Source organism: Macrobrachium nipponense, chromosome 26, assembly GCF_015104395.2.
Source record: "Macrobrachium nipponense isolate FS-2020 chromosome 26, ASM1510439v2, whole genome shotgun sequence".
In the NCBI taxonomy this organism is placed as follows: domain Eukaryota; kingdom Metazoa; phylum Arthropoda; class Malacostraca; order Decapoda; family Palaemonidae; genus Macrobrachium; species Macrobrachium nipponense.
Genome location: NC_087215.1, coordinates 39,545,745 through 39,573,141, shown reverse-complemented (window position 1 = coordinate 39,573,141; position 27,397 = coordinate 39,545,745). Strand labels below are relative to the sequence as shown.

The 27,397-nt window shown below is 37.4% G+C and overlaps 1 protein-coding gene across 36 annotated transcripts in view; it reads left to right on the top strand.

The window, feature by feature from the left end:
• The window catches only part of LOC135200192 (ankyrin-2-like), a 702,328-nt gene that overhangs the window by 236,026 nt on the left and 438,905 nt on the right, over nucleotides 1–27,397 (top strand). The window contains exon 2 of one of the 36 annotated variants that reach the window (XM_064228590.1): nucleotides 17,881–17,937. The exons of the other annotated variants lie outside the window; for them this stretch is intronic. Within the exon in view, the coding sequence (XP_064084660.1) occupies nucleotides 17,881–17,937 (57 nt within the window). The remainder of the gene's footprint in view (nucleotides 1–17,880; nucleotides 17,938–27,397) is intronic. 36 annotated transcript variants of the gene reach the window in all.

The window sequence follows — 27,397 nt, the reverse complement described above, 5'->3', positions numbered from 1 at the left end:
TTTGGGAGAATTACACTCACACACACACACACACACACACACACACACACACACACACACACACACACACACACACTTCAGTTTTACTTGAATACGTTACTGCATTGGAAGAAATGTTAGAACTGAAAATTTAGTGTGAAGTAAAGGTAGGGCTGTACAAGCCATCTTTCATAAGTATCAAACAGTGGTTGAGTGAGTGAGAATTTATTTTAATCGAGGAAAATATGGAGGAATGGCAAGACTCAGGTTAAGTTTGTTCTATATACGCGATTGGTGTGATTTCTTGTAACCTAAACCTCTAGCCTAAATGCCAAAAATATGATACGACAACAGTATTCGCGATAGAGATCTTTCAATCTCGTGATGATTAAGTATTTTCTCGTAATTTAATACTTCTTTCTTATCTTGGATGACTGCATTTCTGAGTGAAAACGGCGGGGAGAATATTGGTAGAAGCTATTGATTGTGAGATGATCTGTTATAAAGAAAAAACCCATATCATTGTCAGTTAGTTTCGTAAGCCAGCGTGGTGAAGATGCTACATGTTAGAAGATTAGTTCTTCAATCCAACGCCATTAGACAGCCTCAAAGTATTATTGACTACGTTACGTTTCTCTCAACCATTAGCAACACTTGTCTTTTTGAGTCATCGCAGTCCTCATAGCGCCAATTACAGCTTCTCTAATGGTATTGCATTTCAAATCACTGTTATTTATTGCCAATCTTGCAATTTAGGAACCCATTATGAGGTATCTAATGCTGGTGGATCCGTAACACCCTCCTGGAAACCTTGACACCCCTCGCTGTAGTACACACACACACACACACAAACACACTGTATATATATGGTGTGAGGTGTCACCATACGAATTTACCTCTGAGAGGGATGGTAATGCATATCCCCTGTATGTACACGCAACCCCTGTGCATGTACACACACACACACATGTATATATATTATAATATTATATATTATAATATATTAGTATTATTATATTTCGTATTTATATATATGTATATATATATATATGTATATATACGTATATATATATAAGTTACTGTTTTTAACTTTTGAGTTTTCATAGCCATGCATAAATATTTCTTATGAAGCTGACTAGCCATTTCAGGATTTTGGCTGTTATGAGGCTAAATGTTTGTAGCAGGACTGCTGGTGGTTATGACTGGTGCTCCTGCATTGGGACAGTGCTTTTGGAAGTGATAACAAAAGTTATAATATGTTCCTACACACACACACAGAGTTCAGGAGTCGTTGCGCTTACCATTTTGATTTGAAGACTAGATTTTTTAATGTTGTTACTTGATGAGGAAAAAACTGATATGTAAAAAGATTTTCTGTTTTGTGGCTTCTTTTTGAGAAGGAACGTATAACTATTTTAAGTTAGCATTTTTGGATACTTGTAAAGGTCAATTACGCGAATTTGTTGTTTATGCTTTGATTTTCCATTGCGTCCGTTTATATTTTGTAGAGAGAGGAATTCTGTGAACGGATTCACCCCGGAGAAGTAAGAATGTGACCTTGTGACCCTCTTGTTTTGATGGCATATATTTTCACGGATCACTGAACACACTTTCAGTGTTTATCCTCCTCTTGTGCGACCGACCAGAGCCAATCGACACCCAGGTATTCAATTCAATGCTATGGTCAACAGAGGCAGAACACTGGTCTCTCAGTTTGTGATCTGAGCCCACTTACCACTGCGCCACGAGAGAGAGAGAGAGAGAGAGAGAGAGAGAGAGAGAGAGATTTGGCGAGCGAGAGAGGGTTAACTTGTTTAAGTAAGATGGTGGTTATATGAGAAGAGTAGACAAAATGAGACAAGGGCTGGAATAAATTGATCGCGGTTTGTGCGGCTGCACCACGTAGGTCCGGTTCTCGGTTGGAGGCATCATGGCAGATCATCATCCAACATAGAAGGGAGAGCCGGCGACTCCATCTGCGCCTGCTTTGGCATCGTATGTTAACTTGATATGTTTGTATCAACGTGAGTGTATTTCAGAAATAAAGTTTGTAAGTTTTATTCTCTCTCTCTCTCTCTCTCTCTCTCTCTCTCTCTCTCTCTCTCTCTCTCTCTGTTTTTTTTAACTGTTCTTTTTATGTAAACCAAAAGTAGAGGTGTATTATTGCATTTTAAGGGTTGTGGCGCAACTAGAAAGATACGAATGCTTCGGTCATTGTTTTATTGCTAGAATATGCTTGGGATTTACTTAACGTCCTTAATTGTTCTTAGTTCAGAGCTACTTGGTTTCGTTCAGCAATTATCATAAAGTACGTTTACTGTTTATCAGACAAATAGATTCATTTTTATCAGAATTGGAAGTATAGGTTATTGTACTGTACTAATAACGTTTATTAGTCGTTCGCTCGGCAATTTGCTACGAAAACCAGACTGTTTATGGTGTAGCTGTTCATGTTAATTCGCATTTGTAATGACTCAAGTCTTAGTATAAATATATATCTTGCATCGAACTTTAGCCTTCTGTAACTTAAATATCTGGCATTTGTTTTGTTGTTTGTTAGGAAATACAAGTGAAAGTGATTGCGATGGCTGTGTAACCTGTTATTCGTTGAATAAATCTTGGTGTCTCGATGCAGGCGAATGTCCCAGAAAGTTCGATTCAATAGTTACTCAATGAACCCAGTGGAACGGTCTGCCCTTGTAAGGATGACGCTGGCGTGTCACGACACCACATTCCTTCGACACATTTTTACATGACTTAGTCACTAATGCTGGTTTATGTTATGGCTTACTTGGGGATCTGCGGTGTAATGCAAGTTATTTTCGGTATTAAGTTGTCAGCAGTTCCCCTTTCATTGAGAGTCAAGTAGGATGTGGGGAGGTGGTCGAAGCCATCGTGTCTTGCTCAATCCATTCAATCTTATTCATTGATGATTTTATGGATTAAATGCTGTAAAATCCTCGTTTCTTTTTATCTGATATGGCTGAAGCTTATGATTGTACTGCAGTCGCATATTTGGGAACTGAACTGGCGGAAGAATATGAAATGAGTGAAGCTTACCTTGTAGATTTAACTTGCCCTGAATTTTCCTTTCATGGTACTCAGATTTCGATCCCTCGCCGCCCTGTCACCGACAAGAGATTACTGCGATTTTGTCAAAACGTGTGTTTGGCCTCGTGTCCAAGTCATTGATCTGTATATATGATCTATAAATAAATTGTAAACTCGTTTGAAGCTGATTGTTAGGTATCCTTTGTAGCCTTGTTGGTGCTCCATGATAATTTTAGGTATCCTTTGTAGCCTTGTTGGTGCTCCAAGATAGTTTTACTTATGAGTGATATTTGTGAATTCCTCTTTAGCGTCATGCTGAATATTACCTATTTTAGGAATCATGTATAATATAAAAACAAAGGCTCAATATCGCCCATAAGATATCTTCGATGGATTTATAAAAAACCAAGATCCGCCTCTTGGTACGGAACACAGTTTCACGGACCGTAACAACGCAACTTTTTGCTCTGTTGCTTTTCTTCCTGAGGTAGAAGATATTTGCGATTAATTATGTTCGAAGACGGGAGTAGAATGAGGTATTTTGAAGTACAAAGAAACGTGTTTCGTCTTCAACAGCGTGTCGTTAATTAAATATAAGTAGTCCAGCCACGTCGTTATTGCATATTTTGTTATACGTATTATTCTATGGACTGACCATAAATCAATTGAATATCCATAAATGAGTTTAACATATTAAACTCCATCATTTCAATTTAGGGAAAACCATAAAATGGTCATCCAGTAATTACGCAGAGTTTCAAACGTTTAATTACTGTTGATATTTAAGATTTGTCGACAATGAGTTTATTTCGTTTGGGGAAAACGTCCGTAAGTCTTTGGTAAGTTCCATAATAGTTTCTCCGGTACTAAAACTCTATATAATTATTGCTGTAAGTTATCTTTGCCGTTTTATGTTTAAGTGCTTCCATAACAGAAAAAAATACGAATTTTGTTACGCAGAAAAACCATTAGAGAATAGTATAAAGATAATTAGGGACTTAATTTCATTGTTATAGTTGAAGCTGCTTGTTGCGTGAATTGCAATTTGCAATGTCATTATTGTACACGGTCTCTCTCTCTCTCTCTCTCTCTCTCTCTCTCTCTCTCAAAAGAATCTCCCTCCCTCCTCACTCTTTCTCTCTCTCTACTCTCTCTATCTTCTTAATCTCGATCTCGGAAGACTTTGTACGAAAATCTTCTTGCGCACTGAGGCTCTGTCTGTCTCATAAATTCAGTTTTCAGGTCCTTTGCTGAGGATAGCGACGAAGGTAAAACCCTTGAGTATCTGTCTGTAGATACTGTATACGAAGACTGAATCGTTTTGATACAACTCTGGGCTCCAGTCTCTTGCTGTCATTCCAAGTAAATTGTGCCCATCATAGAATTTTTCCTAAGTGGTAGGTTGTGTTCCCTTTAGACAGGCTGTCTGTGTCTGGCATTTATATTTTAGGAGATTTTATTGGCTTTGGGAATTTTCCTCATTGATAGGGTGTCAGAAATGGGTTTCTTCCTGCTGTTGAGTATTTGGTTTTTCCTGTTAAAGAGCTCCGAGACATTTCTCGTAGTTTTTCCACTTCATTGTCGATAAATTTTAAAGGTGGATTTTTCAGAATATAAAAGAATGAAAGGGTGTGTTTGGGACATTCATCCCCTCCTTGTAAAATAGAGGCCACTTCCAACAAATTAAATTGTGAGAACCTTCGGAATGTTCAGCCTGTCGAGTGGGTTTTGAGAAATGATGGCTTTGAATAAGAAGGGCGACCGCACTATGGCGGCGAATAAGAAAGATGTTTAAAATATAAATCACTTCAGCGAACTCGAGTGGTGTGTCCCAATTAGGAAAGTTTGTATGCACGCTCAAGCATCTCTCAGTTTTGAAGTGTCAGATGGGGCCATTCACTGTTCTTTGCTTCTTTTCGGAGTTGTGGGCTTGGGCTTTCTTTTCTAGGTGGGAGTGCTCCTCCATTTCCCTTTGCCAGTGCGGTTACTACTTACATTAAATGGTTGGGGGGAGGGGAGATTTTTTAATCCGTTTGTGTAATGAATGAACTAGTCGAGAAATGTTGTTTTCTATATGAATGTTGCAACATGTTAAGAATAAAAAAAAAATAAAAGTCAGTGGTAAGTGCATTTGCTCTGTCCGAAGTGTGAGATTTTTAAACTGCCCTCCCAAGTGTTCTTAGCTCAGTCAAGTTTATTATGCTACAGTAGCCCTGCAAAACATTATTATTATTATTATTATTATTATTATTATTATTATTATTATTATTATTATTATTATTTTTATTATTATTATTATTGATAAATTATTCTTGATAATCTATTTTTTTTAAATAGAACATGACAGTTTTTCTTAATTATTGTGGAAAGCTGAAACGATTACTACGCCAGTAACTTGAAAAGCAATCTTCCGCAGAATTACGTGTAAAAAGATTACATTATATATATGAATAAGATCATTGTATGAAAATATGAAGGAGGCTGCTAAAACTGCTGTGATATGATATAAGCGAAGAAAACGTATTACGTTTCCACATGGAAATTTATGCATTGGTTCGTTAAAGAAGAACGTTATAGGCCATATTTTGTACTCAACTTGGAAAATGACACATTATTATTCTAATGAATATTGGTTTATTGGTACGTTGTGATGAAGAAGCTTCATCGGAGAAAACGCCCGAAAAGGCAGAGCAGTGCAGATCTGAGAGGCCTCAACCTGAGCTCTTCAGATTATTTTCTTGAAGTTGATAACATCGAATGTCATTCTGAAGTGACTTCGTCTAGAAAGGTGATGTATCTTTTCTGAGAAAATAACTGGCTTAAGGTACCTATTTACATGAAGAGAGTTCTTCATACTTGGATATCTAACTTCCATGTTAATAAACGTGACAGACATGATAGAACGTCAAGGCTAGTTGTCAAAGGACACCGCCGTTGAGTTTTCTTGTGACACCAGGTAATCTAATGTTGCTTTTGATTCAAACATCACGACGTTTGAGCTCACCAGTAATAACACTTGAACCAGGATTGGCTTTCTGATCACGAGATCCTTTCTTTAGGTCTTGGCTGATCAGGTCGCTCGTCAAGACTCCGCGTGCGCAGAGAGAGAGAGAGAGAGAGATTGGCGTACGTCGCTTTATTGAAGTAATGTGTACAAGTCAGCCTTTTTTGGATTTTTGAAAAACCGGAATAATTATTACCTTGTTAAAGAAATTACACTAGAGGAGAAAAACTCATGTTTTGTCACCCATAAAGATTGGGATATCGATAAAGGTAACCTTATTCAAGAGTTAAGTTTAAGATAAAAAAACAATTCAGGGGAAGTAGGATTTTGACGGCATTATAAAGACTAAGTAAATGGTTTTTTTTTCTCTCTCTCCGAATAAAGTATTAGCGAGATCCAACGATGATGGAGTTTGATGAGGCTTTGACGCCGACTGAGACGTGGTTGGCGGAAAGCGTGAAGTAATAGGCGTGTTGACGTATGGTAATCGGTTAGCTTCAGATAATGGTTCTGCTAGGTAATTAGATGGGGGAGGAGACCAGGTGGTCCGCTTGGGAACGAATAGTCCCCGTCTCTGTTTTATCCGATTTTGTGGAAGACTTGCGGATTGATTGTCATAATCGGCTGTAGTTTGCGTTCTCTCTCTCTCTCTCTCTCTCCTCTCTCATCTTCCTCCCTCGTCCTCTCTCTCTCTCTCTCTCTCTCTCTCCATCAGGCAGTTAATAAACCTACAAGAATTACAAGCATAAGCTCATCACTGCTAGATGTTATCATCAAACAGATCAGAAATGATGTCCCAAGCTGAAGTAGTTCCTTGTCCTGTCGCTGATCATGAGTTGGTATCACTACAAAGAGATATTTCAAAACCAAAAAGGCAGCCTGTAACTAGAACATTTCGTAGTTTAAGACACCATAATCAAAATGCGTTCTGTGATATCCTGTTAAATAGAACCCCTAATCTTAATCAAATTTTAAATACTGACAATGTAAATATTCAAGTTTCTATATTTACTAGTGTTTTATTGAGAGTTTAAATGAATGCCCCATGTGCAACGAAAGTAATTACCCGGCCCTCGACTCCTTGGATGGATAAGTCATGACCTTAAAATACAAATGAAAGCAAGAGACGAATTGCATGAAAGAGTAAAAAGAGATACATTAAACTTAGAATTAAGAAATACTTATAAAAACCATAAAAAACGAGTTAACCGACTTATTAAAACAAAGAAGGCAGAACATTTTAAAGAAAAGTTTTAAAACTGTCATGGAAATTTGTCTACTAACTGGAAAATTGTTCATGAAATGATCCCTGCCACAAACAGTAACGTAAACATCCGTGATTATAAAGATAAGATAGATAAAGCAGAAGAATTTAACGAGTATTTTACAAATGTAGGTCGACTGGCCTTCGAAAATTCTCAACAGATCTTGAATGTAAATAATAATCTGCCCACTATAGATACTATGTATTATACCTCAAGGCAGAATAACCTTTTCAGACCGCAACATGTTGACGTAGATACAGTTGTCTTGATAGTGAGGGATTTGAATGACTCAAAGGCGTTTGGATCTGATGGTATCTCTTTCCGTTTCATACGAGATGTCTTACCCGTGATAAGTTTTTACCTAACCGTTATAGTAAACACCTTCATTGTTACTGGTCTCAACCCCGCCGACTGGAAACTATCTCATGTAATACCATTTTCAAGAACGGGGACCCAGATGCAGTCGAAAATTATCGGCCTATATCACTTATACCAGTTTTATCTAAGATATTAGAAAAAATAATTGCAGTTCAGCTCATGCATAATCTTGAAGGAAATAACTTATTATCAAAAACCCAATATCCACCGAAACCGCACTCGTGAAGCTCACAGAGAAAATTTATAGTAACATGGACGAAAGAAAGATATCTCTTCTTATACTGTTGGACACCTCTAAAGCATTTGATAGCGTTAGCCATGATAAAACTAAAAATCGACCCGTTTTGGTTCAAAAATTATTCGGAAAATCGGTATCAGTCAGTAAGAACAATTTAGGTGCATAGTTCTTACTGGAATTCACTAATATGTACTTTTATTCTAAGTTTTAATTTATATACTGGCTAGAAACAGTTAACAGACGCATTTATTTAGATTATGAAAGGACCTGGTAACGGAGAGGTTAATCCTTTGCCTCATTACAGTACATCAATTGGTTCTATTAAGTAATCCCAAGAAAAATGAGATACCGGTACATATATAAAATTAAGATTAAGAAATGACCAGAGTTTGTTTCTCAGGTATAGATCAACAAAACATTCAACTCAAAAAAAAAGCACAAATCCCTTTGCAAGTTCCAACTCATAATGGACTTGGACCATCTGAACTAAGTTACAATTTTAATTTTATTAAAGATAATATTCAATACAATTATCCTAGAAATGAAAAGAGGTACAGAAAATTAATTTTATGCCAAACTTTATTTGGTGGGCTTTGGTAATATGTACATTTTAGAACGCCTAGAAGGATTTTAAATTCCTATACTAATGACAAAAGTATCGGCCATTCATCGATACCGAAACATGGTCACATCCCTAATTTTAGCATCATTAGAAGCCGTGACTAAAAGCAAATATGTCGCTTATGAACGGAGGAGTTTGTCTTAGAAATGAGATGAGATCTGAAAAGTATGAGAAATAGTATGCAAATGAATATAAAAAAGAACACTTGGAAATATTCAAGCCTCGATACAGAGAGAAAATGGATTACGGAAACGAAGAGGAGATGCGCTGGTAGAGAATAAGCAAGGAAGTGGGAGAACAGAAAATAGAGGAAGAAAAAGAAATGCCCTTTTTTTTTCCTTCGGCGTGTGACCGGTTTTAGCGAAGAAGATATGTGACAGGCTCTGTTGATAAGGGAGAGGGATGCTGGTGCCTAAGGAGAAAAGAGACTAACAGTGTTCCGAAATGAAGATGGATAATCCGAGGTGATGCTCACATGATATAATGGTGTTTGTTTTTGGAAGTGCTGTGTTTTCCTGAGTGAACATAACACAGCAGTTTGTGATTTTACACACACACACACATTATATATATATATATATATATATATATATATATATATTATATATATATATATATACATTATCGTAGTTGCATGCTGGGTATTATGTTTAAGAAGGTAAATGCAAAATTTTACTCTTCTCAAACAAATGCCTTGAGCGAAACACGCCTATGCTGACCAAGCTATGGACAGAAAAGAATAGGAACCTTTATAGAAAACACTAAATTACCTTTCAAAGGATTGAATGTGAACATAATTTGTCCACTTAAACAATCTACTTTCTAGACCTCGTGCGGTGCACTGTAGGCAATACTTAAGGTTCTTTGCAGCCTGCCGTCGACCCCTAGCTGCAACCACTTTCGTTCCTTTTACTGTACTTCACTTTCATATTCTCATTCTTCATGTTACTTTCCACCCTCTCCTAACACATGATTCATAGTGCAGCTGCGAGGTTTTCCTCCTGTTACACCTTTCAATCCTTTTACTGTCAATTTCGATTTCAACGCTGAATGACTCCATAGGTCCCAGTGTTGGCCTTTGGCCTAAATTCCAAATTCAGCTCACATTTCATAAGGTTATCTGAAGATGTCATTTACAGGAACACTGTCCGGCTCCTTGGATATTCATAAAGGCTCATAAAAGGAAAACATTCAGTGCTCATGTTATACATGTAGCTTTGCCACAGGAATCTCTCTCTCTCTCTCTCTCTCTCTCTCTCTCTCTCTCTCTCTCTCTCTCTTTTGGAGAATGCCCAAAGATAGAGAAAAGGCTCCGGGCCTTCTGACGTCACTGCAAGTTTTTTTTTCCCTCGTCCTCATATTTATGCTAAAGTGGAAGGAAGGAAGGAGGTGCCTCAAATTACTCGTAAAGTACTTTCTCCGTCCTGGTGTAAGGAGACATTTACGATTGTTTGCTCCTTTTTTCTTTTCCTGACAAAACGAAAAATAGTAGACGTACAATATTTTATAAATTTTATATATATATATATATATATATATATATATATATATATATATATATATATATTATATATATATATATATATATATATATATATGTGTGTGTGTGTGTGTGTGTGTGTGTGTGTGTGTGTGTGTGTGTGTGTGTGTGTGTGTAGAAGTCTATGGCATTATTTGGAGAGACTGTCTTTTAATGTAGCCGACCTGATAAACGTAATTTAGTCCTGAAGACGCCTCCGATATACGATAAACTATCTGTCGACTATAAGAGGTCAATGGATTAAACGAGAGGAACCTTTCTTTATTCCTGGGAAGTACAGATAGAGTCAGTCTACATAAATAGATAGTCTCTGCAAATAATTCTATCAACTTCAATAGAAACAGTAATTTCGAAATCAGTGACCGATACCATTGAAGTATGTGTGTGTGCGTGTGTGTGTGTATGGCTGGGCGATAAGATACAATAATCATCTATTAGAGTCTTATGGGTACTTTTGAAGTTGAGAATGTGGAATTAATTCTTTTTCGTCTTGAGACTTCAAATCATTGTCTTAGATGTGTTGGTGATGCTTTTCCAAAACACTCTCTCTCTCTCTCTCTCTCTCTCTCTCTCTCTCTCTCTCTCTCTCTCTCTCTCTCTCTCTCTCTTTCTCTCTCTCTCTCCTTCTACTTAAATGTTTCTTGTCCGGCTATTTTTTTTTATACTAAAAGGCACAAAGGAAATATTTAAGAAACTTATTTTTCATTTAACAAGTTAATTAGAACCTCGTTTGTAACTTGACTGATAACTAGAATTTTCAGGAGAGTGTCCAGCCATAGCCTGTACGCTTGGCGTTACTTGTATTTCTTCGTGCGTATACGCCCACGTGCACGCTCTTTTTTTTTCCGTTCTGGTGGGAACGGTAATATGGGCTTATGTAATGTGGTCGAAAGGAAGATGAGAAGAGATGATAAGAAGGAGGCAAGATAAAATGGTGGTTTTTTGGGAGAATTTGTGACGATAGTCTAGGGAGGCGGAGGGGAAGGGCTATATTTGGCATCTAAGTGACTTAAATTATCAGGTGCAAAATGACGTTGCTTCTCCCACGCCTTCTCGTCTTCGCTAGATCTGCCAAATTGATGTGATATACACGAAAGAAATGCTCTTTACGTCGCTCTTTTGTGACTCGCGATGTGGTGTCGAGTCAAAAAATACATTTTTATTTCATCTCTCTTCATTCAAGTTTATTCATCTCTGTCTCTTTGTTGTAACCGAATCTTTATGCCGCGAGAGTCAGATGTCGTGGGATGGCGTCAGTTACTTTGTCCGCTCTGCTTTTCATCGGGTCTGTTCGACTACCGCTCTCGTTTGCCTTTCTCTATTACTTTGATTTGACGTTAAATATCACCCGATGGATATTCCCAGTTAGACCTGTAACCTTGTCTGAGATAACTCACGGTTACATTTATTATTACGTTAACCGTGTACTTCATCATTTTCCGCCTTTGATATTTAGTATTAGTTTGCCCTGCATCTTGGAGACAGCACACTTCGCATTCCCCGAAGGATCGTCGTGGTCTAATGAAGGGAACTATCTCTGCTATTCTCATTGTACTCAGACATAATTTACCAGGGATGGGTTCAAGTACACTTGCCAATACTTGTAGACAAGTACAAGTACTGAAGAAATTTACAGGTAAAAACAGATTTGCTTAGTATTTCAGTCCAAGTCCAAGTATTTAACAATGTACTATATACTTCATTACCATTACCTTCCAGCAGATACCTAAGAAGAGAAATGCTACCCGCGGGGCGTTAAGAGGTGCCCAGAGGGCATAGTGAGTGAAGGTGATAAAAAGTGAGCCAACTCACAATTAAAACTCACAATTAAGGTCATGATAAAAATTCTATTAAATTTTCAAGTTTAGTTGATAATACAAATTTAAATAATATAAAGTAGATTTGCACTACAAACTGAAAGTGTAATACTTCCTTTCGATTGATTACAAGAAAATTATAATTTTATAAATTTATAATAAATTATTACACTAGTAAGTTATAATGGCAAAAAATCAAAAATAAAATAATTACTGTATTAAGCTTAACCCGCAAGCGACCCGGTTGGTTGGTACATTCAAATCCCCCAATTGTTTAACATTTGCGGTTGCTCTAAAACTATCAATTGGGGTGTTTGAAGTTTGCAGCTGTTATTGGACAGGTTATGTCAATTGTCACTTTTATTTGTATCGTTTTAACACACACACACTCACACACACGACTAAAACATTGTCTAGAAACATGATTTATTGAGCCGTGTTCTTACAAATTTGTATTTATGGGCCTTAATACAGTAGCCGCACCAGCAGTCATTTGAAAAATCCCTAATACAAAATGGCAGTCAAGACACTGATGTTCAATATGAAAGTCGGAATGTTTACATGTACGACACAATACCAAGCTAATTTATATTCTTGAGGATGTTAACACAAAATTTTCAGAACTTTATATATGCATGCATATATATATATATATATATATATATATATATATATATATATTTATTTATATATATATGTATATATATATATATATATATATATATATATATATATATATATATATATATAAACACCTCTCCCCTATTGGTGGTTGTGTTCAGCTATGTGGCGTGGTCGGTATGGTGTTGGCGTACCACCTCGGTGGGTGCGAGTATGATTATCGGGCATTCCATTGAGGTGTGAGAGATGAGTATTTCTGGTGATAGAGGTTCACTCTCGACGTGGTTCGGAAGTCACGTAAAGCCGTTGGTCCCATTGCTTAATAACCACTGGATCCATGCAACGTTAAAACACCAACACCATCCAAACAAACAAAGCTATAGATACACCAGGCACCTTCGGCAGGAGAGTTGCCAGCTTGTCTTTTACTACTGCTGAAAGTCAGTAGCTATGTTTGATGTAAACTTATTACTATTATTTTTTGATAACTTACATATTGTTTTGCACCGATTTAGTGAAATATCTCATTATAATCTGCTTAATCATAGTAAAAGTAGTTATAGCGATTTAATTATGTATGTAAAAGTACTTGCTTGATCATTACTGCGCTGTACTTGAAAAAATACTTAAAAGTACTTCATTTTTAATTACATTTGACACAAGTACAAGTATATTGATTTTTGAAATCCGAAGTATAATGACAAGTATAATCAATCATTCAAAATTTTGTACTTGTCCGAGTACAAGTATAAGTACATGTAGTGGGACCAAGCCTGTAATTTTCATACCCTCTTTAATTATTGTTTGAGAACACTGGCGAGAATTGAATTAAATGAGGGCGAGTTTTGCGCTGAGTGCTTGCAGTGGGACTTCTCGTAGTTTTGCCGGTGATTGTTTTTGCTGTGGGCGATTGCTCCCTGAGCTGTTATTTCACAGTTGGCAAGGCGGGGCACAAGGGTATTGGTATGCTTGACGGTTCCTTGGAATAAAGGAACTCTTACGTTGACGCAGTGCAGATATGCGAGGGATATCGCTTTACTGTTTTATGCAGCGCAATGTTTAACGATTTTGCCTTTATTGGATAGAGTTGAGTCTGCAGGATTCCCTCAGATTCATCATTAGCGTAGAAGTGTGACGAAGGATAAATAACAGTGAAGCAGAGAAGTATTTTTCCCCGTCTAAACATCGGGCAAAATATTGCTCATAACGGAGGGAGAAATGCGATTTAAATGTGTATTTGATCATTTTATTAGTGCATATGAAGGTTCATCGTGCTCTCGCCTCTAGGTGTACATGTTAAGGCTTTCCTGTCGTAAGAAGATTACTATTCCAAACATTTTCCACCAGCATCGTTCGTACAATTATGAAGAAATATCATTATATTCGGGATGCAGCACAAATGTCCTGCTGCCGGCACTGGAAAACGCCACTGGACACGTATAATTTCTTTTTGTTATTACCGATTGAATAGAGAGTATAAATTAGGGCACCTTTGCTCTTTTAAATTACCTTGTATTATAACGCCTAAAATAGCTCCTCTGTGAATGGAACGCCAATACTTAATCGAAACTGATAATGCTTGTAATGGGAAAGGGTGGGGCTATCTCAGGACCCACAAATTCTCCTCTCCAGCCGATAGGGTCGCCGAGTGCGTGGGAAAGTGTCGTTAGAGTGAAGGTGAGGGGGATTCACTTGTAGTATATTTTGTTCCTGGCAACTGCATTTGAATTTGAGAGGTGGAAAGACGATGTGATAAGCAAAGCGCAACCAGTATATTCAGCCTCGGGGAACCATGACTTAGAAGATATGAGAGGCTGTGTCTGGCAGTACGCTGGAGAGGATCTGGGACAGAAGTGTCATGGTAGACCCTAATGGAAACGGGTTTATTTTGATGGTATTTTTCTTCGGAAGGACGGTCCAGTTTGGAATGTGTTTTGGCTCTGACAAAGTCTGACTCTTGAGGGAAACATTGCCATTGTTGTATCGTGGTTGCTGTTATGCTTTTGCTGCATAATCGTAGTTACTGAATGACACCGTCTCTTGATTTTCACACTAAATTGATTTTAGTATATATTTCTCTTCAAGCAACTTTAATATATCATATTTTAGCGTCGTTTTTACCTTCCAATTGTAAGCTTTGCTTCATATCTTGGGGACTATTACTCATTTGGAAACCTACTTACCACTTTTCGTACATGAGAACGTTTTGCACCTCAGAACATTGAATATGTATCGTGGTGATGCCATGGCTTTCATTTTGTAAATTTCAATGCTTTTCCATTGTTTTTTAATTATCACAGAGAGAGAGAGAGAGAGAGAGAGAGAGAGAGAGAGAGAGAGAGAAATAAGGGTGAGCGCGCACTTGGGTATGTGCAATGTGTGGCTTCTTTCTTGTGTCCTCCTCATCTCCTGCTTTTGCCCCACCTCTAAGTCAGAGTTGCCAGTCGGCATTTACCGTTTATGGAATGCTTTTTTCCTCCATATATACTTTATAGCATTCCTTTGGTTTCCCTGTACCTTTTTACTTTTCACATTCAGAACTTGTTATTATACGCAGTATGACTTTCAGATTTTCCATTTGTAATACAAATATTAACTGAATGGCGTAGTAACGGTCAGCAGGTTTAGTATGTAATGCTGTGGTATATTTTCAAGGTTACATGAGAGAGAGAGAGAGAGAGAGAGAGAGAGAGAGAGAGAGAGAGAGAGAGAGTAGGGTGGAAGGGACGTTTTCATGAGGGACTGTCCGGCTGGACGAGCTCTTCATGCACATGCAAATGCGTACAAGTTTCTTTGTCATTTTTTTCTGTTTCTGAAGACACTTAGAGCTAGTCTTAATGCAGATCATTTGCTGGAAGCATGTGTTCGTTTTAGGTTTATCTGCTGTAAGGAGATGTAGAAAATGTTTGTACTTTTTGAATGTTTGGAAGAAATTATTCCGTGTCTTATAGTACAATTAAGAACTGTTCCGACGATAAAGGGTGAAAAGTAGGTAAGCACAAATCAGCAACCAGAACTGCACTGCATAAAATGACTGGCGTGTGACTTTTTTTGTGTATATTACTTAGATTTTTAGCTATTTAAGAAGAACTACAGTCGGTCATGGACATGAATCGTCAGCTGAATTGCTCGAACCAGTGTGTTTGGATTAACATCAGACTCCAGGCCTATTTATTTACTTGTCATTTGATTGGTTCTCTTCTCTTGTCGGGAACGATGCACAGTTTGAACATAGCGTAGGAATGATATATTTATATGGAATACCTGTATTCAAACCAGTCTTACAGCCACTTTAAAGGCCACGTCGTGACTAATCCCAGTAGTTTCTTTATGCTAAATAATAGTTTTATCCGATCCCTGCATAAAGTAAATGTCTCAAAAGCAAATGGATAATGTCAGTTTATTATTTTTAAATTATTACCTTTAACATCTGAAAAATGGTAGGAGAAATAACGGTTGCTGCCACGTCCTAATCTCCACAGGATCCCAGATCATCATGGGCGAGGAAGGTTGGATATTTCTTTTAGTGACTCCATTGTATTGCCGATTATTATTATTATTATTATTATTATTATTATTATTATTATTATTATTATTATTATTATTATTATTATTATTATTATTTTGTAAGGAAAAGCCGTATATTCAGAGCAGTGTATTTTATGAAAGCAGTGACGTTTTTGAGGTGAGCGCTGATGCAGGTTATGAATATATTGGATTCTTTATGATCAAATATAGGTTACTTATCGGGTAGCATAGGCCAGTTAATAAATCTTTATCTGAAGCTATGAAGAAAAACAAAACGTGAAAGACTTGTTGGGTTGCACTGCAATTTTGACGTTTATTTTCTTATGTTGCTCTTCTTCTTATCATTATTAAATGTGTAATGACATTCATGTAACTGAGAAGGGCTTTCACAAGTGTTCAAAGTTTCAAAGAACTAGGAACGCTTAAGCGACTATTATGTTTTTGTCATTTGCTCCCAAATAGGATTAGTAATCAGACCCTAACAGTATTAACTTGACTGGAAATCTGGCACTTAGTCTAGCAAGACTGCGGTCTCATCGATTAGCGGATTCAGCTGTGACATCGGCTGCGTAAAAGGCTTCAGTCGTGTATTCTAAGATTGCTTGAGAAGAGCAGGATGTTCAGGATGAATGGTGCCTTGACGACGTCTCATAAGATACAGTACGCGTTTTCAGTTGTTTGCCAACGCATGTTTCTCAGTTCTTAGGAATTTTGCATAATAACTGATCAGTGGTGCGTTTATTTGTGACCCCCCAGCCTTGTGTAGACTGTTGATGGTGTCATATACCTTTGGAAGACCATCTAGTTCTTGGGAACAAGATAAAATTTCAGTTATTCATATAAAAAAGGAGTTTTTAAGAGTAACAGATTTTTTTATGGAATTATGTATGAAGGATTTAGACTTAATCTCTGCTTCTCAGTAGAACCCATTACTTCTTGCTCGAGGTTGGTAAGGTAAGAAATCGAGGCTAGCAAATGATTTAGAAGAGCGACTGACCTGAATTAGTATTTGCTTTGCATTGGCGAAATTCTGCCGTAAATGAGGAAATGTTGGAAGTAGATTTACTCTTAATAGTATTGAAAGGAAAAACAGCAACGAACAAAGATTTTTTTTTATTATGAGAATAATATTGTATACAAATTGTTAAGTGCACTTGCAGTGCTGACTTAGAATTTATGTGGCATCTAAAGAACCTATAATTCATGGTCGTATTTATGCAAACAAGTAATAAGATAATTGAAGACTGTTACTTTTTATTACTCCAAAATGACGGTATTTAGGAGGGATTGGAATGTGAAGTCGTAATAGATGGAACATCGTTAAGAAAATATTCTTGGTAGCATTCAGCCTGAAAGTTTTCGTCCTCTCTTAGTCCAAGTGTTCGCGACCAAGGTCTATAGATATCTCTAGAGACCTTGTTCGCGACAACAAGCGATAAAGTTAAAATGATGATGAGGTGGAATCAGGAATTTGATCTAGGAGGGCAATGCAATTTAATGGCAGACTTAAGTAAAATTAGGATAAACTTGAACAAATGGACAAGGGTCAGAGCGGAAATCTTTTGGAAGACTACCAAAAAAATAATAATAATCAATAAATAGAAAGTAACAAAGTTAAAACTTCAACACTAAAGATACGAAAGGTTTAATGATGATGGCATTCATGACATTGTACTTTTCCTCCAAGATTTTTTTTTTTTTTTTTTTTTTTTTTTGTCAAACTGGAACTCCTTTCAAGGTTCCGTGTGTCTTATATTTTGTTTTGTTTATTCACCAGCATTTTCCAAAAGAATAATATGAAGCTTTTTCTGATCATAAAATTTTTGTTTTGTTTCAGGTAAGCCAGAAAAGTTTTTTGAAAAGCTCTTCGCTTTCAGGAGGAGGAAATATTGAGGTAAGATGGTAGCCTCATGTTATATTAATGCGCTTGCATGGACACGTATATACATAAGAAATGGATAACCGGTTATTTATCGAACTGACCATATCTTGGGAGTAATTTGTACCCAACGGGATGTTATATGTAACGAATGCACCTACGCAGATCATGGTTCGAACCTTCGTAATTTGGGGCTGTTTTTATTATATACTTTGATGGTTCAGCAGATGAAGTCCTGTCACCATATTTCCGACCAAAAGGCATAGGTTGGAGTCCTGGCTAGAACGATTACCGTTTGTCATTATTCCCAAGACAATATATAGTGATTTCGGTATTGGTGGGTTATTTGGGGTTTGATATTTGAAGCTATGAAAATGTTAGGTGCAGAATTAATAAAGACAGTGTCGTTCATACACACACACATATAGTATATATATATATATATATATATATATATATATATATATATATATATATATGCTATGTATGTATGATGTATGTATATCTACATTAAATACGTATACATATACATACATAGTTTATGCATTTGTGCGTGAATGGGTGTTAGTGTCCATGAAGCCACGAGAGGATGAAAAATACTAGCTAGAATTTTCGTCATATTGACGTCGTCTGGTAATGTCTAGTTTTATAAACGTCTCTGCATTCTGTAAGAGCTTAGTCGTGTAATTTTTATAATTTGATAGAAAGCCATAATTTTACAGTGGCGTTGCAGATAAAAATGTCAGCAATGCTTTGCTGCCCAGGGAAATCTTTGATAGCGCACGGAGCAGGCAGGCACCGTGTTCCTTCGGGCCTTTGCTGATAGTGGTGACAGGACTGCTGTCAAGCAACAGCCATTGTTATGCGCGATGAAGTCTACATTGCCCTTGATTGTTTGTGGGCTGGCTCTTTTGTCCATCTCTGGCATCTTTCCCGTTGTGCGTCATTTCTGCCCTCTTCTCTTTATTTACTGTTTCACTGCTGTATTGCTTGGAACTATTCACCGATTCCCCTGGTTATCACCGGTATTGTTGGCCCTTCAGCCGTGACTTCTGAGCATTCTGTAGCTTTTACTGATTTAACAAAAGAAAAAAATACTGTCTTACTCTCGTGAGAGAAATATAAGAATTCAGCTGGATTGGCATCGACCTTTTCAGTGTTCTGACCCTATTGCTCATTCAAATAAAAGCATTGTCAAGAAGGAAAGTTGAATTCTTTAACTTTTTTATGATTATTATCGTATTACATATAAATCTTGCTTCATTGAATGAAAGATAAAGCCTGCTTCATTGACGATTGGAGATATACTTATTTCGAGAAACATTAGGTTTTTGACTTTTGGAAAAGGAAGAGATCTAAATTACCATGGCCTTATTTTACCCTGCCACTAGCTGTGGCTTAGAGTTTATGCGATGTATTTGACAGCAAGCAATTCTTCATTTCATTGTCTGGTCATCTTTTGAGTCTTTTGGAATTAGGAGTCTCTCTTGACCCGAGGGTGTAGACCCAAATGACGTCTTTCCTTTGGTTGTGTTTGATTACTTAACTCCTCAATTGTCTGTCGTAAGTTGGATAGAGGAGGTGCTTTTTGCACTTTGTGGGTCAAGGACATTTGATACCCGATCTTTTCACTGACGAGAGTTCTCTTAAAAATATGCAGCACATTTGATATAGATGTGATCCTTGGTTGTCATTCTGTTGTACGAAAATTTGGTACTCTGTGAAGGTCCTTCAGGATCTTTTGGAAACGTGTTTGTCTAGGAGTGTTTTTATTCTTTTGTTTTACAGTGTTGTGAATATAGTTCCCCTCTTTGATATTCAGTGACTGATTCTCATCTTCAATCTTAGAAAAAAATAACCTGAGATTGATTTGATTCCTTATCCCTCATGCTAGTATCAATCTTTGGCGCTATCGTTCTGTTAGCAGAACGTGCGTTTTGCATTCAAGTTTTGATTATTTTCATAATCCTTTTCATTTAGATCATCCCAGATTGTACCATCCACCACAAAGACCTGGCTATGCTGCTGGTTCGAACTTTCTTCCCTCTTCTGAGAGGTTCAGTACCACACAGTTGTCAGAGAGTGATATTCCTCTTGTGGTGAACCTCAAGTGTCATGATCTTCCTAATTTTGTAGTTGGATTTTTTGAACTTCAGAAATTTAAACTTCCTGCAAAGGATTTTTCGTTCTTCATATTGTTTTACTTATGCTAATTTTATATTTATCCTAATTATTTTCCCTGTTATTCTCTTTTGTCACGTATTCTTTACCTCGGTATTTCTTTTGCCGCATTGGGACGCCTTCTGTCTTGAGGCGCCTGAGTTTTTAGCATTCTGCTTATCCAACCAGGGTTGTAGAAGAAGATGGCCGTCGAGTTAAATTTGTACTACTTTCTTCTTCTTGTTATGTACACATTTTTAGTTAAAGTTTTCAAAACAGTGCACTTAGCTTACGATATCTCCTGCCATCATCTTCAGATATCTGATCATAGTATTTTATAAATTGTTCATCTGTTTATAAAACAAAGGAATTGAAACGCAAATGTCTTTTTCTCCTTTCTCTTTCTATGTGTTGTTTGTCGCACTTTGATTTTATTTGTTAGAACGTGTGATGTAGTTCAGCTCTCACTGTAAAATATTCAAGTAGCGACAGTTACCCTCCATTGGAGGTGCATATTTACTTGACAGTGCTGCATTTTGGAATGCAGCATTTTTCCTGTTTTAGGGCTAACTGGGATTGTGATAATGATTGTTGGAGAAGTGCTGACATACCTGTTTTTTCCGATGCCATGATGAAGCATTCTTCTACTTCTGATAATATTTATAATATTTTTTTTATTATGTCGGTGACTGCCATTCATTGAAAAGTAAATCTTCAGTTTTTACATGAAAGCTCCTTTGTGCCTTTCGTCGGAACTCGGTGGTGAAATTAAAGTTGCACTTTTTTTTATATTGTTTGCATGTCCTCAAGAAATTACGGCTGTTGACTGTTTTCGTTTACTATTTATAGGATTTTGTTAGAAATATATTTGTATAGCAAAGCTATAAGTGGGTGTCATTTTTCTCGCGTAACATGCAAGAGAGGTCGTGTTTTATGACAAGGTGCTGACGGAGAGAAACCAAACCGAGTTGACGTTCGATGGAGTCACCAGATGATTGAAGGTTCTTTTTGCTAAGAGCTCTGGCAGGAAATCATTAATTTGGTTGGGAAGTAGATCTAATGAAGTCTGACCAGACAGAAACGCTGATTGAGGCGGTGCAGTCGAAGGAGAGAAGTTCGTTATGAATCATTGTCTGAGAGACAGACACAACAAATTCGGTTACAAACGTCTTGGTCAGAAATGAGAGATGTATTTTCAGCACCATGAATATTGCGGTAAAGTTTTCTTCCCCATTTTTTACTGCAAGTTGTTTATAAACACTGACAAACGTGAAATACTTAGATTACCAGAAATGTGAACAGCTGTGCTTTTAAAGACTTTTTCTTGCGTGTAAACTGCCTGTTTCTTTTTATGAATTGGGCATTACATTCTTGGCTTCCTTTTCGTGACATTTCTCCTTAATTTTACTTTTCCAGTGGTCAGATTTAGTTGCTTTATGATCGTCTATCCTCAGTGGTTGAAATGGAAGCGTTTTATTTTTTTTATATAGATCGGTAAGATTTTGTTCATTTTAAGCAATCATTTACTTTATGGATTCTGCTTTATATATCATGTCCTTGCTTGTCTCTTCCTATGCTCAGCAACTTCATTAATAAAGTATTACAAAATGTGATCGTTCATCTCCAGTGTCTAGAGTAGACTGAAGATGTAAATGATATTGTAATGAGATAAATCTACTATTTAAATAGTCAGAAGTTGGCTAGCTAGTTATGATGCTACATTAATGATACGAACATAATTGTACTTACAACTCCCCTGAAGCAAACGTTACATTGTTATGCAAATGAAAGGAATGAAATGGAGCCACTTCTCTCGTTTATTATCATACACTGAATATGCATCGTTTCTGACGGATCGGCATCGGTGTCTTTTCTCTTCTCATCTGTTGTGGGCACTTTGGTAATGAGTGGCTTATTACGGCTGTTAACACGTACTACTATTCCGGTCTTTGTCGGAGGAAATTGGCTTCCCCTTGCACAATTCCTTGTCCTGTTTATAGGCTGTTTGGTTTTCATTTGCTAATGCTTTGTGTGAAGGACTTGTTCACGGTATAAAATTTGGTAAAGAGAATAGTTTAGCTGTTTTTTAGTAAGTGTTTAGCCTTTGTTTAAAAAAAATTATTAAAGAGAAGGTTTTCATGCATTCAGAGTTGGTCTCTATTTGTCAGTCCCATTTTTTTTATCATCTTTGGGGAAAATGGATTTCGATTCTACATATTTCATCTTTTGTTGTATAAAACGGTGTACGTGTTCCATAAGGCTCTTGTGATCGAAAACAGATGTGTGTGTGTGTATGAGTGTTATTATTTTAGACAAGAGCATAGTTGCTACTATTATTGTTGAAGAAATCGTGCTAATGGTTTTCATTTATACGTTTGGAGAAAAAAAACTTTTTAATATATTAGGAGGAACATATGCATTATAATTGCATTAAATCTTTAAAAACCTGCGAGTTTATTTCACTCCACCTTTTAATAGAAACAAATCGGGAGGAAATTAGTAGAATAAAGCTAAACATTTCCACAAGGTCATGTCATATCGTAGTGAAACCTTTTCATTGCACGAGGTCTTTGGAGATTGGGAATTTCCAGTCATGCCTTTTTGAAAGATTTCTCTTTCCTTCTTTCCGTCCTTGAGGTTTTTGTGGTTTGCACTCGATCATCCCTAAAGCGGTGGACCTAAATTTCTAAGCCTGAGGTCGTTGTGAAGACTTGCTTTAAATTCTACATTATTGAAATGTCTTTTGGTGGTAGTATGCAATGTGCGCGAAGAAAGAACGTCTTTATCTGCATTACGAACTGTATACGAGGATATAATTTTAGGCGGAGGGTCATTTTCAGCTACCACTTCATATTTATACTCCAGTACGAGATATTATGGTGTCGGTACATTCAAAATATGGGAGATTATTGCAGAAGCGTTCATCTCTCATCTTCCTCCAGATATCATTGGAGTGTGATATTAGAAGATTATTGGGTGTGTGATGCGATCGCGTGCTTTCATTGCCTTGCCTAGCTCATAATTGAATGTTGCACAAGCCAAGCTTTGGATTATGCTCTTCTCTCTCTCTCTCTCTCTCTCTCTCTCTCTCGACCCATGTCACTTTATATATTTTTGAAAGAAATTCTGAAATATTGTCAATACCGAGCCATTCTGATGTACATTTTCCCACCGAGATTTTCTGAAGGTAAAAGCTAGATTGGTTTTGATATGTTTGATGTGGACGCTTCACGCCGTCTGAAGTCTACTATAGATCCTTAGTTTTTCACACTTGAACTCTGTACTGAGCTTGATAGAAGACTCGTCTGTAAAGCCAAGGGCCTTTTAATGCTGCCCTGAAACGTTTTCTGATTCGCCTCCACTCCAGAGGACTTTTGTGTCTATATTTGAGTGTAGTTGATCTTTTGCTCTCTGACAACTGTGTCGTCACTATATAAAGGTCATTGAAAGCGACTACAGAATTAGCGTGATGTTTAAAATGCAAACATCTTTTTATAGAATTATTAAAGTAAATGTTAGAGTAAACACTGCACGGTCATTGATATGCAAGGGTAACGGTTGAAAAGTCCTTAGCATATCAAGTGTGTGGATGGTGCTCCCATGTCAAGGGTCACTTGGGGTCGGTCTTCCATTGAACTCTCTCTCTCTCTCTCTCTCTCTCTCTCTCTCTCTCTCTCTCTCTCTCTCTCTCTCTCTCTCTCTCGGTTCCTTGACCGCAAAGACGTAAGAGAGATGCATTGAAATTTGTGTTTATTTACATGTTTAGCTTTGGGGTTAAAATTATCCCAGAGCTCAGTTGAGACCTAGTGAAAGAAATTCTTCATTGTTGCATTTACTTAGAATCATTCCTTGTTGATTTTCTCTTCGATTATTGTATTGAATCGGTCATTTATTCTGTATAACTTGAAAGCAGTAGATGGCGTAAGTTATTATTAGGTTGTGGCCGTTAGTACAGTTTGCGTTGTTGTGCCTGGTTGTGTTTGTATGAAATATTTTGAAGAGACCAGCAGCCTTTCCCAAATCATTGATTTATATCGGTTTTATAACATCTATATGTACCCACCATTTGGCGACTTTAAATTTATGACGCAAGATAGAAACTTGCCTGCCTGCATCTCTCTCATTTGGCCCTTGGTGTGGTCTGATTTAAAGAATCACTTGCTGAATTCTTTTCTCCCTTTTGGCTTACACATGAGATCTGATATGAATTGATGAATGTGCTCATTGGACGTTGCCCTCCTCAAAAAGAAAGAAATCTGATCCACTGCATAATGAAGCCGCCTCCTTGGTATTTGTAGAAATGAAGTAAAAAAAATTTCTTGAAGGGTGGTTCTCAACCAGGGGGAATTCCCCTGGGGTGGGGGATTTCAGAATTTCGGGCGAGGGGCGGTGATTTTGAACAAGGATTTTTAGTATTATATGCTTATTATTTGGAATGCACCTTTTGAGGCAGACAGTTTTGGAGAGGAGACTTGGGGATGACATTCTGACGTATGGTGAAAGAGTGCATGGGCCCAAAATGGTTTAGAACCCCTGGTCTACTCTAGACTAATTCTTATCTAGGGAAAGGAAGATCTTCGGACAGGGGAGACAGAAGAATAGCGTTCCAAGTTGCATTAAATAACCATAAACAGTTGATTTTAGAACATGGTATCGGTAGAAGAGTCTCTGGTTTCTAGTGAGATCTTCATTGCATTATTCCTTTTTTTCAGCTTCAAAACATTTGACTGAAGTTGAACTAAATGGAATGATAAAGAAAGGAGATGGTTGCGCTCCATTTGACAAGATTACTGGGGAGGCAATTTGTTGTTGTTGTTTTATTACTTTGACGCCAGTGACCTTTTCCCTCCTGTTGTTTGTTCCTCTAATTTTCGGGGAAATTCCTCTGAGGTTCTAGGATCAGGGGATGTAATAGAATAATTGAGTCTCCCCAAACAGCCAGAAATTGCTACTGTACTGTTCTCTTTCTTTCGTGTGTCTGTAGTCAGACTTCTTCCCACTACCTTAACATTATGATGATAAGTCTGTGTGTTTGTGTGTGTATGTGTGTATATAGAAATGTTGCTTTTCCTGGAATGCTGTTCTTTGTGACTTTGCCCCTGGTCTCACAAGTATTTTTGTTCTCTGAATTAAAACGTTTTCACTTCTCCGATTGTATGTCTTATGTTTTCAAAGGTCTGTGGGAGAAAGAATAGTCGGACTTGAGATGGATTCGGATGTGAATGCAGATCCAGGATGTTTCTCTTTTAACCCGCCAGACAGCCTTTTGAGTTTTCTCTGATTTCCACAAAAGTGGTCTGTTTTGTGGATATGTTTTCTCCATCTCTTGATGCCTAGAAAATGTTTCAACCCGGGAAGCTTTCGTGCAGATCTAGACAAAACTCAATTTTTAGTTTTGGCGGAGATCTGCCATTCCTGAGTTGTTTTCTAGTTTGTCCAGGTTGTTTTGTTATACTTGTGACCTCACGTGACATATTCTTTCCTTTCCTCAAGGACGTCCAACCAAAATATCACTCGCTCTCTTACCCTAGTGTTTCTTCCAGTTCTGTTTTATTTGTCTGTACTTGTTTGTTGTTTATATTTGTGTTTTTTATTGTCTGTGTATTAAATACAGCTTGTAGTGCCTATGGGGAGTAGGCTCTACAACGGCTTTTATAGGTTAAATAAAAGTATTTATGTTGAGCAATTTGTAACCTCGAAATAGTAAAGACGAAGACAGCGCTTCCACAGGGGGGCGAAGGCACTAAATTCTCGAACTTCGATTGCATTCATGTCATTCCTGTTGAGAGCACTTTTTACTTGAATCGTAATTCGTTGCATCGCGTAACGAAAATATTTGAGGATGGATGTCGTGAACATTGAAGTGGTCGTCGGCAAATCTCGGGACCGGAGCTATGCATGATGTGGGCGGGTCTCTAAACAGGAGAGTGAACGAACCGTGAATGACTCAGAATGCGGTGCAAACCTATTGCTTGCTCGCTCACTCACCCTTACCCCGCCACCCACGCTTCATCCTGGGATGCCTGAGTTGGATTCATCCATTAATTTCTCTTTTGAGTAGAGCGATGGAGTTTCACAGCTGTCTACCATCTGGGTGTTGAAATAAAAAGGGCGTTTAATTTTTATTTATGCTCTCTCTCTCTCTCTCTCTCTCTCTCTCTCTCTCTCTCTCTCTCTCTCTCTCTCTCTCTCTCTCTCTCTCTGTAGCATATTATCCTTGTGCTAGACTGAAAGCGATGACGCCAGAAGAAACTACAATGAAGCAGTTGAATCTACAACAAGGGGGATATGCTTTATAATTTACATTTAAGTAATTACTAGCAAACTAATGCACCCGTTTCAGAATTATTGCACTATTATATCACTGCATGTTATAGTAGATTCACCTCAACCGTGCATTTGATGTTTAGGCCAGTCCCTTACGACGCTCCTGATTGGTTGTTGATAAGCCAATCGCAGGGCTGGAAACTCTCAGTCTCTATCGAGAGTTCACATAGGCAGGATGTATGTTCCACCTCTCCTGAAAAACATATACCTCAAGAGAGGTGGAACATAGCTCTTACCCATGTGAACTCGCTAGAGAGACTGAGAGTTTCCAGTCCTGTGACTGGGTTATCAACAGCCAATCAGGAAGGTTTTTAGTTTTTCATCTTTCATGTGTGCGCATAATATTTTCTCACATTCCTTGCCTAAATCTTTCTCTCTGCCTGGACCTTTAAGCATAGGTCATGGTGGGGGGGGTGGTTTGTGGCTCGGTTACTTCACGACTGTATACATGTTGATTAACTGCACACTGGTTCGTTTTTTGGTTTCTGGGCGAGTTGATTTTCTTGGGTTAAAAAAAGTCCCCTGAATTTTCCCTGACTTTCGACGCTTTAGGTCTTCGGTTACATGTTTCTGTAGTACTGGGAAGATGGTCCGTTTTTCACTATATATAATATATAATATATATATATATATATATATATATATATATATATATAATATATATATATATATATATACTACTAACTTCCGGGGGGCGTGTTCAAATTCTGCCAAGGGAGTCAGAATTTCTTCATTTGGGTCTTAGACTTTCTAATGACAAGCGTATCCAAAAATTGTGAAGAATCGATAATTTAAAAGGTCATTGTGGGCATTGCAAGTATATGAGCCGTGTTTGTGTGAACCTCTTATTTATTCGTAATCACAAGGTGTGATGAAAGGCTGGGGCGGCTGAGTTATTCTGAGTGACACTTTCTTGAGCTCCACAAGAAACTTCGTTTCACATCTAACAATACTTGAATGTCTTTGCTTTTTCCTCACGGGTATTCTG